This window comes from Drosophila serrata, unplaced genomic scaffold (assembly GCF_035046125.1).
Source record: "Drosophila serrata isolate PLE 108 unplaced genomic scaffold, ASM3504612v1 contig_176, whole genome shotgun sequence".
Lineage (NCBI taxonomy): Eukaryota > Metazoa > Arthropoda > Insecta > Diptera > Drosophilidae > Drosophila > Drosophila serrata.
In genome coordinates, this window is record NW_028257074.1 from 680,114 (window position 1) to 694,250 (window position 14,137).

The following is a 14,137-nucleotide window of genomic DNA, read 5'->3' on the forward strand; positions in this document are numbered from 1 at the left end:
AGCTTTCCGAATTGAAATTACTTAAATTTTGGCTTAGTTATGATATTTGGAACATTTTGATTTACCCATAAAATATCTAGAAAAACCTATTTTACCAGAACCAGTTGCAGTTTCTCCTTAACGTTGAGTTTAATAGATTTTTCTTGGGCTTCTAATATATCCTGCTAATATCTTCTATATTTTTCAAGCTCTTTTCCTTGGGTTTTTCTTTTCTCTTTTTCATGAAGTGATTTTTTGTGAGGCAACACTATCCAAAAGAAGAAACACTTTGCCATCAATTCGGTTGTTTGTTTTTCATTCTTTGTTAACCTCCCCCCCACGTTTTTTATGTTGTCTATTTTCCCTTTTTTCCGGCTGCATGTTGCAGCAGCTGCAACAAGAGCTGTGGGTAGGTAGAATTTACAAGTGAAAAATGAAGCCAACAGGATACCACGTTGCAGGATGGGCAGAAAAGAAGGCAAAAGTGAGGCGTAAATCCAAATGACCCAAAAAAATGGGCACAGGATGCGAGGCTGGGGCTTAACTGGGCCTTAAAAAAATCAAATATATATTGCATATCCGCGGGCGCTGGGCTCACGCAATTTACACGCACATCTGACCGAACATCCTCCAAAAGGCACAGTCGTAACCATAACCTCCGTATGCTCATGCTAGTCCTGCTCCTAGGGGCTGTCCTGCTCCTGCTCCTCCTCAAGCTCCTGCTCCTGCTCCTGCTCCTGCCCCTTCTCCTCTTCCTTGGCTCCTGGCCGCAGGAAAAACATCGCTCGCAAAGCGATTTCATTGCCTACTTAGCGGCCCACGCTGCGAGTTATTCAAATTTGAATTAGGCAGGGCCACCATTTTATGGCACTCACTGTCTTGTCTGCCCCAAAAAATATATATGTATGGTATATGCAGCATCTGCGTGGCATGGAAGGAAAACTTGCGGCATTAAATGTGTGGCACATGTGTGACGGGAGCGAACAGCGAACGGTGAGCGCTCCTTAATTAGATCATAGTTCCCATCTTGGTGCAGGGCAGCGTTTTACTGCCGGCACACAGGAGCACACAGGAGCCACAGGACCCACAGAACATAGCTGAACAAAACAGAAGAGAACAGAACAGAACACCATCAATGTCAGACTCCATGCCCCCTGCCATCATCATCATCATCATCATCTTGAAGGCACATGGCACATGGAACGCACTGTGGGTCACCAGAGGGGTTTCCTTAGTCAAAAGGTTTGAATAGGGGACATATATCTTAGGGAAAAAGTTGAAATCATTTACTGATTGTTGCTTATTTATGATATAATTGCAACAATTAATGAAAAAAGGATTTTATCTAAAGGTTTACCGATCGAAATTATAAAAAACTATGCCATAAATATTATATCTTTTCTCCCAATTGAAATATATTAAAAATATAAAAATATATATAAAAATATATACAAAATATATACAAATATATAAATATATATATGTAGTTTATTTTTATATAAATATATTTGAAATATTTAATGTAAAAAAGTAACATATTTGGGATTTATAGATCGAAAGTGTTCAAAACTATGCCATAAATAATATATCTTATCTCTCAATTGAAATATATAAAAAATATATGATACATAATATAGTTCATATACCAAATATATCATTAAATCATACCCATTTTACTTGATTTTGCCCCACTGTTCCTTCCATAGAGAAAGAGAGAGAATTGTGGGCACATTATTGACTCACGACGATGCGCCGCATCGAATTTCCAACTCAATCATTGGGGGGCGGGTGGTGGGTGGAAAAGCCTGTGGGGAAAGCCCAAGTAGAACTGGGGATGAGGGAAAACTTTCCCTCTGCTTTATGAAGGGAAACTCACGCGATGCCAACGTTTACGGTATTTGCATTTTAATTGAATTGAACTAAATTATTTTGTTTAGAGTCGAAAGGAATTGCCATCGTCCTTCGTCCTTCGGCTCCTCCTGCTCCTGCAACAGTTTTTCGCCAAAATGTAAAAGCCACAAGCCGCTAAAAAGTTGAAACTTGGCAAAACTTTGGACAGGAGATTTCGCTGGGTTAACGAAAACTTGCCATAATGGCTTGGGGTTTCCTCTATGATGATGGGCGAAAGCGTAATCGAGACTGAAGCTCAAAATTCAGAGTCCCTGAGCCTTGATTTTATGGGAATTCTTTGGTATTTATATTCATGCTGGTATCAATGATCCCTTTCAGATGAGTTCTGTGAGGAGTATCCGCACAATCTGATGCCCACGCCGGGCTATTGGATTGAGTGCTCCCGCCAGAAGATCACCATGCCCACACCGCACACCATTTGGGATGAGAGCGACTCGGAGCATGAGGACATTAGGGCGGGCAGTGCCAGTGATGCGTACTTGGAGCGCGAATGCAGTGATCTCTACGAGGACGATGAGGACTCTGAGGCAACACCCAGGTGGGATTAGTTAGCTCACTGTTTTCTTTATTGTTTATAATAATATCTCTTTGTATTTAGTCCACGGAAAAAGACAACCATTGAGGAGCAATGGGACCAGCAGGGCGCCTTTGAACTCATCTCTGTGGAGCAGGAGACATACGAGAAGTATTTCTATGGCACTGAGCATTGGAATTATTTCACCAGCGATGAGGATCTGGGTCCGGTCATTCTGTCCATCAAGCAGGAGACGCTCAATGGACGGGATCAGTTCCGCATCCTAGTGAGAGCTGGATCCTATACAGTGCATGGACTGATACCGGCGTCCTGTGTGTTTGCCGATAGGTGAGATTTTGGATGAGTATTACTATTACTATATACCATTAATATATACCTTATTATCCAGATATAATCGCGAGGAGGTAGTTAGATCTTTAGGTAAAGAAGTTAATTTAAATCCACCTTTAACGTTAGGACAATTACCCGACACCCCAGAGGAATTATTAAAATTAGATCAGGTTTGTATCCCAGAAATATATATAACTTCTGAGTAAGACTTATATATAAACTGGACTCTCTTTAGGTTTTTATAAAATCAGAATTAAAAGTTGGCGTCATATTTGTCAAAGAGGATCAATATACCGAAGAGCAAATTCTGGACAATAATGAAAATTCACCGCTCTTCGATGAGTTCCTCACTCTGCTGGGCGATCGAGTCCGATTGCGTGGCTTTGATAAATACAAAGGTGGCCTTGACACGGTGCATGACCTTACAGGTATTGATTAATACATATATAATATTTGATATATGATACTATATACTATATACTATATAACCTTGTAGGTCTCTTCTCTGTGTACACAAACTGGCGCAACATTGAGATCATGTTCCATGTGTCCACATTGCTGCCGTATGAGAAGCATGATCCGCAGAAGTTGCAACGGAAACGCCACATTGGCAATGATATTGTGTGTGTGGTGTTCCTGGAGGCGGATAATACTCGGTTTAGTCCTGCCTGCATCAAGAGTCACTTCCTGCACACGTTTATCCTGGTGAGTTTTGGGTCCTTTCTGACTATCTCTGTTTATAGAGCTTCTGGTTATTCATTATTCATTAATAAACTATAATTTTCTATTATATTCAATCATTATCTATCATTTTCTTTATTTAATCCTTATATACAGGTCCGTGTTTCGGCCAGGATCAAGCACAAACCCACGCGATACGAGGTATCCGTGGTGACCAGAGATGAGGTGGGCGCCTATAAGCCCTACCTATGGGAGCAGTCCGTGTTCGAAAAGGGACCCATGTTCAGGTGAGTGATTAGAATAATAAAATCCCCCTGGTTCCCCCAACTGATCCCCCGCTCTCCAGGGAGTGGCTGCTAACAAAGATTGTCAATGGAGAGAGGGCGTCGTATTCGGCACCAAAATTCGCTAGGATGCAGGAGCGTACACGGTCACAGATGCTCGAGGATCTGGTGATGAATCTATCGAATCATGCTGAAACTGGACAGATACCGAAGCCCTATCGACGTGGCAGTTGGCGACCGATCGGTGAGGATGAATATTTCAAAATGTTGCATGCCCGTGTCCTAGACAACAACACACACCACGAACAGCAGCAGCAGCAGCAGCATCTGCATCTGCAACAGCAGCAGCAGCAGCAACATTATGGAGCCATTTGCAGCTATTGCAATGGCAACACTCACGAGATGACGAGCAATAACAACAATCACTACAACAACAACAACACATTCAACAACAACACCACACACAGACACACCAACGACAACAACAATCACTTTGAACAACAACAGCAGCAACATTCGCAGCTGGAACAGCAACAGCAACTGCAACTGCAACACTCGACATCATCACTCACACACACGTCGTGTTGTGCCATGTTGCACCTGTGTGTGAGGCATAGTATGTGGGCCGAAAAAAAAAAAAGAATCACTACCCCACACACCCTCTCTTGCCCCGCATGTCATGCCTGTCTTTAAAGTTTAACAATATTTTTTATTAGACAAATGCATAAGCAAAGCTCACAAAAAAAACTAGGAATAGAGCACTCTTTCATTAATAAAAAAAATATTTAAATTATTCTGCTTACACTTTTGTCAAAACGATATCCATTGGGATATCCTTTAAATGAGATCCTTCTTCTTTGCCACTTTCCACAACTTTGCACTTCTCCTTTCTTGAGGCTTTAAAGCCCATCATTTTGACTTAACATGGCCAGGGACCTTAAGGAGATTTATAAACAATTCGCGACAACAAATTGCCGACATTACTGTGACCCTAAAAAAAGGAAGGAAAAAAATATATACAAATATAAGAAAGGAAGAGAGAAATTGTGAAGACATTTGCATTTGGCGCGCGCTTCTTTTGTGCGAATGCCAGTACGAGTATGTTTGATTAATCGTTTTGTCTTGCTTTCGGTTGAACTTTCACCATACACCAAAAAAAAGAAGAAACCGCCCCCCCGACATATACACATACACACTGACACACTGACACTTCCGCTTCCGCCATTAACACATCCGGCTGTGTTTGTGCCCACCGGAAACGTGCCTCATGTCACACAATCCCTCGCTCACAGACAAACAGTCGCAGGCAAGGACAATCTGCTCTTCCTTTACACACAGCCATGCTTAGCTTTTATTTATACACTGACAAAAACAAATAGCTTCTGCTTTGGGTATATTTAATCATTTAAAAATAGACTTTTGACTAGGCAAAGCCATGTGCAAAAGAATTTTCTTTTAGTGAATTAAACACTGAAATATTCTTTAAATATTTTGTGACTTTAGGAAAATCATTTCTTTTAAGAAATTAATACAAGAAAAATAAGGTTTTTGTATATAATATATATGATTTATGTACATAAATATTCTCTCTGTGTACATTGTCCATTGTCCGGCTAAGAAATATGGTTCATGTTTGTATAATTTTATCAGTGGAAGGAAATCTATTGTTGCCACCCCGCACACACACACACACACACTACACCCACTTCATACACCACACCACCATACCACCCCCCTCCCCTCCCCCACACACACACACACGGCTGCTGTTCGTTCGTTCGTTCGTTTGTTGTTGTTTGATGGTGTCGTTGGTGCTTGTTGTGATTTTGTTTAGATTTCTTGTTATTTATTTGTTGCTATTTGTTGCATTAGACAACACACAAATCTAATTTGATTTATTCACTCGCACACATACACACACACTCGCACACACACACACACACACTCAAGGACTGAAAGAAAAAGGTTGAGTCTAAGGAAATTGAAGTGATCCCCAAGAGGAAGAGACCCCAGCCACCAAAACTATGCATATTAAAGTTATGCAAATACCAGCTTCAATATATATGTAGTTCTTTCCACTCAATGCATAAATTCCAGGCTCTATTTTATATATAGTATATATATATATAATATATGCTGTCATAGAGTTAACTCAATTACCTTTGCCCATTGAAGATATTGCTGTGGGAATTTAGTATTCAATTGCCATTTATGGCAGTCAGTTTTCTAGTTTTTCTATTTAACTATTTCTTTTGAAAGTATTTCCCAATACTAAGCCTTATTTCATTTATTTAAACTAAAATAAAGCTTATTTAGTAAAAGTTAAAGTACATTTTCATACAAAATAAAAGCATTTAAGAGATTTCTTCTTGTTTATATATGTTTCTAAGCTGGCTTTAATCATTTTGCTTTATACATTTTAAGTTGCATAAATATATTTATTGTGTTTTGTCATTGAGTTATTTATGGTCTTTACCTTCCTTTCTCTATAGTTAGATATTATTTGGCCTTGTTCTAGCCTTTTTCCAGCAAATCTTTAGAGCCTGGCGAAGCTGCTAAGTTGCCCAGATCGATGGCAGTCCAAAATCAAAGCTAAATAGATGCAAATACCACCCACAAAATATAAAAAATATTTATACAAAAACTGCGGTGAGCTGCAATGGCTTTAAAATCAAAAATCAAAAGAAAGAAAAAGAAAAAATCTAATTAGGAGGGTTAATCATTTACAGATTCAAGATTTCAATCCCAATTGGTTTCCTTCGTTGACAAAAGTCTCCTTTTCCAAATTCATGCCCTTAGAAAAATGTTGTACAAATTGTATATAGTTTGTGTGCTTGAATGATTATCCTCTGAACAAAACTGAAACACCTGAAACACAAGACCTTTGTAAATTACTAATACTTCTATCATTTAGAGAGACTTCTAGCAAATATATTTATATATATATATAATTATATATACACGCATGCATAGATCTTTTAAAGACGTTTCTTTCAGCGATAAAACACACACACACAAAAGTGTACCTTCTCCAATATTAAACATTTAAACATATTAGATAGACTTTTGGGTTAGATCCCCCGAATGACCCAAACATTCCAACCGCCCGTTTATCCACAGGCCACATGAGACCCTCATCGCCGCTGCTCGACTCTGTCCGGGATCAGTTCGAGGATTACGACCAGCTGGCCAAGGACTTTACCCGCGTATTCCTCAACGAAGAACCATCGTGCCTGACCAATGCCCATCTCTTTGACGTTGTCTTCCTGGTGGGTCAGTCCAAACAAAAGGCGCGATTCATTGGTGTCCGGGCGATACTCGGAGTCCGTAGCAGGGTCTTTCAGGTGAGAGCGAGAGTGATAAATAAGTTGAAAATAATATATATTAAATAAAGTAAAGAGACAAGACTAAAAACAGAAAGTAAATCCTAATAATCCTAATAAATCCTAGTAAAACCTAATAAAAAGAAGCACATTAATAAATGAATAAATTAAATTAAAAATACTTTTTCATCATTTAATGAATTGTGTTATGGCAACAGTTCGTATACGTTATGTTTATAACAAAATCACGTATACGCACTGTTGTCTTTTGATACAACACACTTAAATCTTCATAAATCAGACAAAACTCGTTGAAAAGCATTAAATTATACTTGCTCATAAATTAAATAATTCCATTCGGACAACGGTGCGTATACTTTATTCATTTACCAAAATCACGTATACGCACTGTTGTCTTTTGATATAACCCACTTAAATCTGTATAAATCGAACAAAAATCTTTGGAAAATATTAAATATTGTTAGAAAATGTGTCTTTTATGAGAAATAAGTATTAATTAACTACTTTAAGATAAAGGATCTATTTAAGGGAGTACCCTTAAATAGATCCTTTGTCTTAAAGAGCGATGAAAGTTCACGAAAGTAAATATAAAAAATATCCCATACTAGCCATAAACTTTGTAAAACTAATCAAATTTCTAAGAAATATTTAATTTTACAAGTTGTATTTATAATTTTTAAGTTAGTTATAAAAACCTCCTAAAAAGAATTCAAAAAAATGTAAGAAATACCCCATACTTTTTACAGGAAATGCTATATGGCATTCAGACCGGCTTCGGATCACCACAGATCCCTGTTGCCGAGATCTTTGCCCGTCCCGCCCCCTCACTTGTGTCACCGCAGAATCAGAAACCGAAGAGCAACAATTACCTGACCGTTCCCGACTCGGACTCCATAAGGCCAAAGAGTGTGCCATCGTCGCCGATGGTGAAGCGGGCCTTCTCCCGGCTGGGCACCATCACGGCGGGCTGGGGTCGGTCCATAAGGAACAAGAACACGAATCAACTGAATCCGGATGACAAGAAGAAGTGGATTTCGTCCACGGACTGTTCGAGTAAGGGTTTTCAGTCGGTGCAATGCAACCATATCGATGCGTGTCTCTTTTCTCCGCTCTCTCTCTCTTTTCTCTCCACACGCTGTCACTCTCTCTCTCTCTCTCTCTCTCTGTCTGTATATCTCTGTCTCCGAAATCTCTTGCTCTCTGCTGTGCGATTTGTCTTGAATTTTCCTGTGCCCCAAAACACATATATATTATGTATACGTCCGCCATACGCCGTGACCTGTGATATCTCTCCTGATCTCCTGATCCCTGATAATCCTGTACCCTGACTCCTGTACCCCTCTGTAAATTACTCGTACTAAACTTACTAAACTAACTAATGTTAATAATACTACCTGCAACGCACGCCGCACATCTTTGCCTAAGAAAAATTACAATTTTTTTATCAATTTTAAACAAATACCCCATGAATATTGTAATTGCGAACGAAAACATCACAAAATTCTTTCCTGTCGTTATTTAATTTGTTCCTTTTATGTTGTATTTACTTTCGTTATTTATTGTTAAATAACCTTGGTTCAACGCTTCAAATATTTTGGACGTGGTTCTTTGACAATTTTTGCATACTTGTTTGATTTCCAATGCACTTGAAATAACATGCTCATATTAATGCTTTGCCTTTTGATTTGCTGCCTAAAATATCGTGCCATGTCTTTCATTTTGAGCTGATATTAAATTCTTCACATAATTATTGGTTATTAATAAATATTTTCCCTTAAAAAAATCACATTTAACCATGAAACTCGCCACTGATCACCTCTTCTCACCACCGAAACTGCTTGCATTTTACTGTTCTGCGAATATTCTTACCATTGGATTCAAACTCACCACACTGTTTTGCTCTTTCTCTCTCTCTCTCTTCTTCTCTCTTTCTTGGCCTATGTCTTTCTCTTTCTGTCATGTCACATTCGTTTGTTATCGTTCTCTGTTCCTCTCCATCTTTGTCTCTTCTCTCTCTTTTCGGCTCTTCTGTTTTGATTCTACAAAATATCTTCAAAAACGAACAAACTAATTTGAAATTAAACAACAAACAAAATCTTATCATTCTCTCATCTCACCTGACTCGCCACCGCCCACTGCCACTCGCCCCCACACCAAAAAAAATAAAATAAATAACAACATAAAAAAAAATTTGTTTTGATTTAATTTTACCAACTGACAAATGATTTAATTTTATAATTTGCGGTTTTTGCTTTGCTATCGAATTATTGTTATCGTTCTCGTTATTTTTTCGACAACTACCACCGACTGTTACTGCTACTACCGATAACTGAAAACTGAAAACCGATAAACGACAACCGATAACCACTCCCAACCACCACCTTGCGCTCACCACTTTCCCCAAAACAAAAAAAAAAAAAAACAAAAATGGCGATTGCAGACAGGGACAGCAAGGACAAGGACAAGGATAAGCCGGGCAGCAACCAGCTGGCCGTGCCCCGGCTCTCCGTTTGCGCCGATGCCCAGAAAGTGGACCGGGCCAAGCTTGCCCAGACCGAATTCAACATTATTGAGTTCGATCCGGATACGTTTCGAGTGCTGCTGGATTACCTGCACACGGGCACCTGTCCGCTCACCTGCGTCTCCATACCAGGTAATCATTTTCTACAAGTAAAATATATTCCTCCCGATCAAAGACACTGGAATTTATCGGTTACCACTTGCTGAATCGGGAATGCATGCCAGGGGAATACTTCCTCCATCACTTCCTCTTTCACTTTCACTTTCACTCGTCTCTCGTCTCTCTTTCTCCCAGGACTCCTTTGCGCCGCGGAGCACTACGATTTGCCGGAACTGCTGCAGGCATGCTTCCATCACTGCAAACAATTCCTACGCATCGAGGTCGTATGCCCGATGCTCATCTCGCTGGAGAACTACTACTGGCGCTACACATCCGCCTCCGAGCTGGTCAACATGATACTGTCGTTCGTGGAGAGCAAGGCGCATGCGCTGTTCAAGTGCCCGGAATTCCTGCATCTGTCCGAATCGATGGTCCAGATGATCATGTGCCGCGAACTGCAAACGCCGGAGATACGCAAATTCGAGGCGATGCTGGCCTGGGCGCAGCACAAGGTGGGCAAGCTGAAGAATCATCCGAACAAGGATACACAGTTTGAGTTCGAGTGCATCATGGAGCGGCTGACGCGCGATCTCAATTTGTGCCGCATATCGCCCAGTGAGCTGCTCACCGTCGTCCTGCCCTCCAAATCGATGAAGAACGAACGCATCATGGAGACGCTCATGGTTCAGGTGAATCTCGGCACCTATCGGATGCCCGAGCTGGATGCGTACCGTCAGCAGTTGCGCCAGCAGGAGTCCGCCGAGGCCACCGTCCAGGTTCACCGGGGTGGATGAGACAGTAAGAATGTGAGTTTCGATTTGGACCAGCAGCAGCAGCAGCAGCACTCCCAGCAATCGGATTCGGAGGCAGCCACACAGATAACAGCTCCATCCCAAGCCTACTCCACCACCGCCTCCGCCTCCGCCTCCGCCTCTGCCTCAGCCGCCGATCCACCAGCCATTGATGCCCGCAGCGATGCCCGTGCCTATGCCATGGCCTCCTTGGCCGCCGCCCTCGAGATGCAACAGCAGCAGGAGCAGATCCAGGCGCATCCCTCCAGCTCCAGTTCAGCGTATGCCCGCGATGCCGCCGACGAGGAGGTGGAGCTATATGCCAGCTTTGACAACACACCGAGCACCAGCCGGGTGGCCGCCCAGATGCAGGCCGCCAAGGAGGCGCGCCGGAAGCGATGGCAGGCGGATGGTGCCAGCGGCAGCAGCGGGGACGGCGGCTGTGCCAGCGGCAGTAGCGGCAGCGGGCGGCGATACTAAGCGGGATGGGAGCGGAAGTGCCGCAGATAGCCAGAGATATGTAGCCCGAGCATGGAGTAGGTGGTCACAGGGTATAGGGTATAGGTCACAGACTCAGATCAATCAATTTTGTATTATATATTTTATGTTATTTTATTCTATTCATATATTTAAAATTTTCGGTATTACTTTAATGTTATAGGTCACAGACTCAGATCAATCAATTTTGTATTATCATATATATTTTATGTTATTTTATTCTATTCATATATTTAAAATTTTCTGTATTACTTTTATGTTGATAGTTAGGATGGTTGATTATATTATGTTTCTCTCTATTTTATTATTACATTATCATGTTCTTTTTTATTTGTAATCTCTTTGATTTATTATTTAAATTTTTTATATTTATACTTTATTATTATCTTGTTTAAAAATGCTTAAACTAATTTTACCAAAATAGTTCACAAATTGTAAATATATAAATATATATAGAGGGGGAAAATGTGGCACTTGCTCAATGTTTCGGGAAAGTGTGAATGAGGGAAGTGCAAGTGCTGTCCAAGTGGTTCCTATTTGCATATAACAAGTTCATTTTAGTTATATTTAATTAGAAATCCATAATTTTAAATTTCAACTTTAATATATATTTTATAACTATTTGCAAATATTTAAAAACATATTATTTCCAAGGCTACATATGTATATTAAAGACCATGAACTATAACATATATTTTAAAATTGATTATTTCAAAGATGAATTGCTTTTTAAATTTTACTCTTTAAATGGAAATTAATTTAAGAACCTGGGCTACTTGGCAGCACTGGAAGGATATCCTTGTATACGTTGTATTTAATCCTGAGCTACTGATGTCCTTGATGAAACTCGTAAATTATTGAAGATGTTAAAAAGATGCATTTTGGGCTTAAGGACACTCATTATTTTTTTGTAGAACAAGATGATATATGGGATATATAAGGATATATGTGTGTGAGTGTGTTTTTTTTACAAAATCCCACCGTTCAAGGAGGCGCCCGAACCATCCAAATCGAAACTGACATTGTTAACTCTTACATTCACCCCGCGCAAATGACAAAAGGAGAGTGCGGAAGGAGACGGCGGCTCCCAAATGAAAAAAAATATATACATATATAAAGACACCACCACCCCCTCCCGCCCCCCCTCTACAGCGGAAAAGGACTCCTCCGAATGATTCTACCATGCATAAACAATAAGCATTTTCTACCGAATATTATGTGTGTTTGAAGAAGATCAGGGGACTAGTCTGCTAGGGATTCCAATTTTTTTGAAGCTAGTGCAGCCTGGCGAAGAGGAAGGAATAAAAAAAACAACAAAAAAAACAAAAACAAACGCTTACTGATGTAAAACAAAGACTTAAACTAAAAACATACAAAAAAAAAATATGTAAACAACAAAAAAAAGACATATATATATATATATATATATACCAAAGTGAACCTAAAGTATAAAGAATTTTTTTAAATCAATGTTATTGAACCAAAAAGTGTAAGCAGATCCAAGAGCTCCTCCTCTTGAGCCCCAAAAAAAAACAACAAATACTATATATTATATATAACTGAATGTTTATGAGAATTTGCAACCAAAATCTAACTGTTTGAATGGCTGCCTGTTTTATGTTTGTTCTGTTTCTGTTTTTTGTTAAACTAAAAAAAAAGAAACAAAGAGAGAATTAATATTATGCATAAGTATCTACGTTTTAATACCAAAAGCTAAAGTAAAAGAGCTCGGGCTTGCCTTCCCTGTACATTATATAGAAATGAAATCTGAAGTGTCTAAATGTTTGAGTGTATATTCCCATAAACGTTCTGAACCCAAAAATAAGAAATAAAAATCAAAGAATCAATATAAAAACCAGTGGCACATGAAATTCCCATAGATTGGAAACCAAGAAGCCCCAGAACACCTGAAGGAATTTTCCAAACAAAACCGACAGAACATACATATATAGCCCTAGAAATATGATTAATCTATAGATAACTCCAAAGAAAAGAAGCCCAGAGAAAAACACACAGAAAACCCACAAAAGAAACCCTTAATGTGAGCCAGTGTGCCCGCACATCTATCAGTGTCCTTTCAGTAGAGTACAGTTGAAACAAAAGCAGTTGATCTACCTTCTCCCTCACGCAGGCATCAAGAACTATGCAGTTATTCTATTTTTTCAAACTTATTTCTTTTATAAAATATAGTTTATCATTTGCAATTAAATCAGAGAAATAAAATCTAAAACAAACAAAAATGAAGCAAAAACAAAATAACTAAATGTAAACGGCAGCATTTCCAAAAGGGTTTCACATAAATGTTCAAAAAACGGCCTCCATACCATATATCAAAGGAAATTTTCAATGTCTAACTGTACAAGCAAAGTTTATCAAAGTGTCTATAACAGGATGGGGCAGATCGGTAAATACATATAGTACATATAAGAACAAAGAACCGTGCTTGAAACGCGACTAAATCTAAGCAATTTAAAAAATAAACCCCATAACAAAAAGAATTCCAAAGAAAGGAACAAGAAATGTGACCCATATAATCAGCAATAACTAAAGTAAATGCTTTTAATGTGCAAAAATAAATCGAATTAAGGCGAATATTCATGTTGAAAAACAATCTGAAACTGTGTACAGACTTGTTCAAATTTTGATGACTGGTTTAAAGCAAAAATAAAAAAATTAGCTAACAAAATAGAAAAGCAGCAAAAACGATCTAAAAATCTTGAGAATAAAAACGTAAGAATGTGGAAAAATGAAATCTCTGGCGATTTGAAAATATTTGAAAATCAGCTGAAGCAACATATACTGAAAAGATATAGCTCGAGATTTCAAAAACGTAAACTCTTTGAAATATTTTGAAACTGAAGGAAAATATACAAAATAATACAGAGCTGATGAATTTTTTATTTGTTTGGTTAATTAAATAGATTAACCAGCAAAAAAATGAATAGTTTAAAGGTTCACCCATAGATAGCTATATTTTTACCGTCGCTCTACCGACTCCAACCTACTGTTCGAACTGAATGTAATCTGATTAATATAAATGTGTATTTACCGCAGATATATACATACTTGACATACATATATGTAAATCTCTGGCATACCAGCGACAAAAAGGTGGGGCGTTTCTATATGTTTGCTCCGTACTTTAATCAATGCGGCCAAAAAAT

At 39.0% G+C, this 14,137-nt stretch overlaps 1 protein-coding gene and 1 long non-coding RNA gene across 9 annotated transcripts in view; both read left to right on the top strand.

Moving 5' to 3' along the window:
* Nucleotides 1-12,975, top strand: part of rsh (Rap GTPase activating protein radish) — a 100,797-nt gene extending 87,822 nt beyond the window's left edge. For 4 of the 8 annotated variants that reach the window (XM_086827578.1, XM_086827575.1, XM_086827577.1 and 1 more), the window contains 11 exons: nucleotides 2,209-2,428; nucleotides 2,489-2,752; nucleotides 2,814-2,925; nucleotides 2,991-3,183; nucleotides 3,252-3,460; nucleotides 3,593-3,723; nucleotides 3,783-3,964; nucleotides 6,841-7,064; nucleotides 7,811-8,117; nucleotides 9,505-9,717; nucleotides 9,880-12,975. In XM_086827578.1, the coding sequence (XP_086683704.1) occupies nucleotides 2,209-2,428; nucleotides 2,489-2,752; nucleotides 2,814-2,925; nucleotides 2,991-3,183; nucleotides 3,252-3,460; nucleotides 3,593-3,723; nucleotides 3,783-3,964; nucleotides 6,841-7,064; nucleotides 7,811-8,117; nucleotides 9,505-9,717; nucleotides 9,880-10,478 (2,654 nt within the window). In that variant the 3' untranslated portion in view covers nucleotides 10,479-12,975. Of the gene's footprint in view, nucleotides 1-2,208; nucleotides 2,429-2,488; nucleotides 2,753-2,813; nucleotides 2,926-2,990; nucleotides 3,184-3,251; nucleotides 3,461-3,592; nucleotides 3,724-3,782; nucleotides 3,965-6,840; nucleotides 7,065-7,810; nucleotides 8,899-9,504; nucleotides 9,718-9,879 lie in introns of those variants that run through there. The other 4 variants (XM_086827579.1, XM_086827576.1, XM_086827582.1 and 1 more) reach the window with 2 other exon arrangements.
* Nucleotides 10,677-13,848, top strand: LOC147644458 (uncharacterized). The gene has a single exon (XR_015270480.1). It is a non-coding gene; the product is annotated as an uncharacterized LOC147644458 (long non-coding RNA).
* The last annotated feature ends 289 nt before the right edge of the window (nucleotides 13,849-14,137 follow it).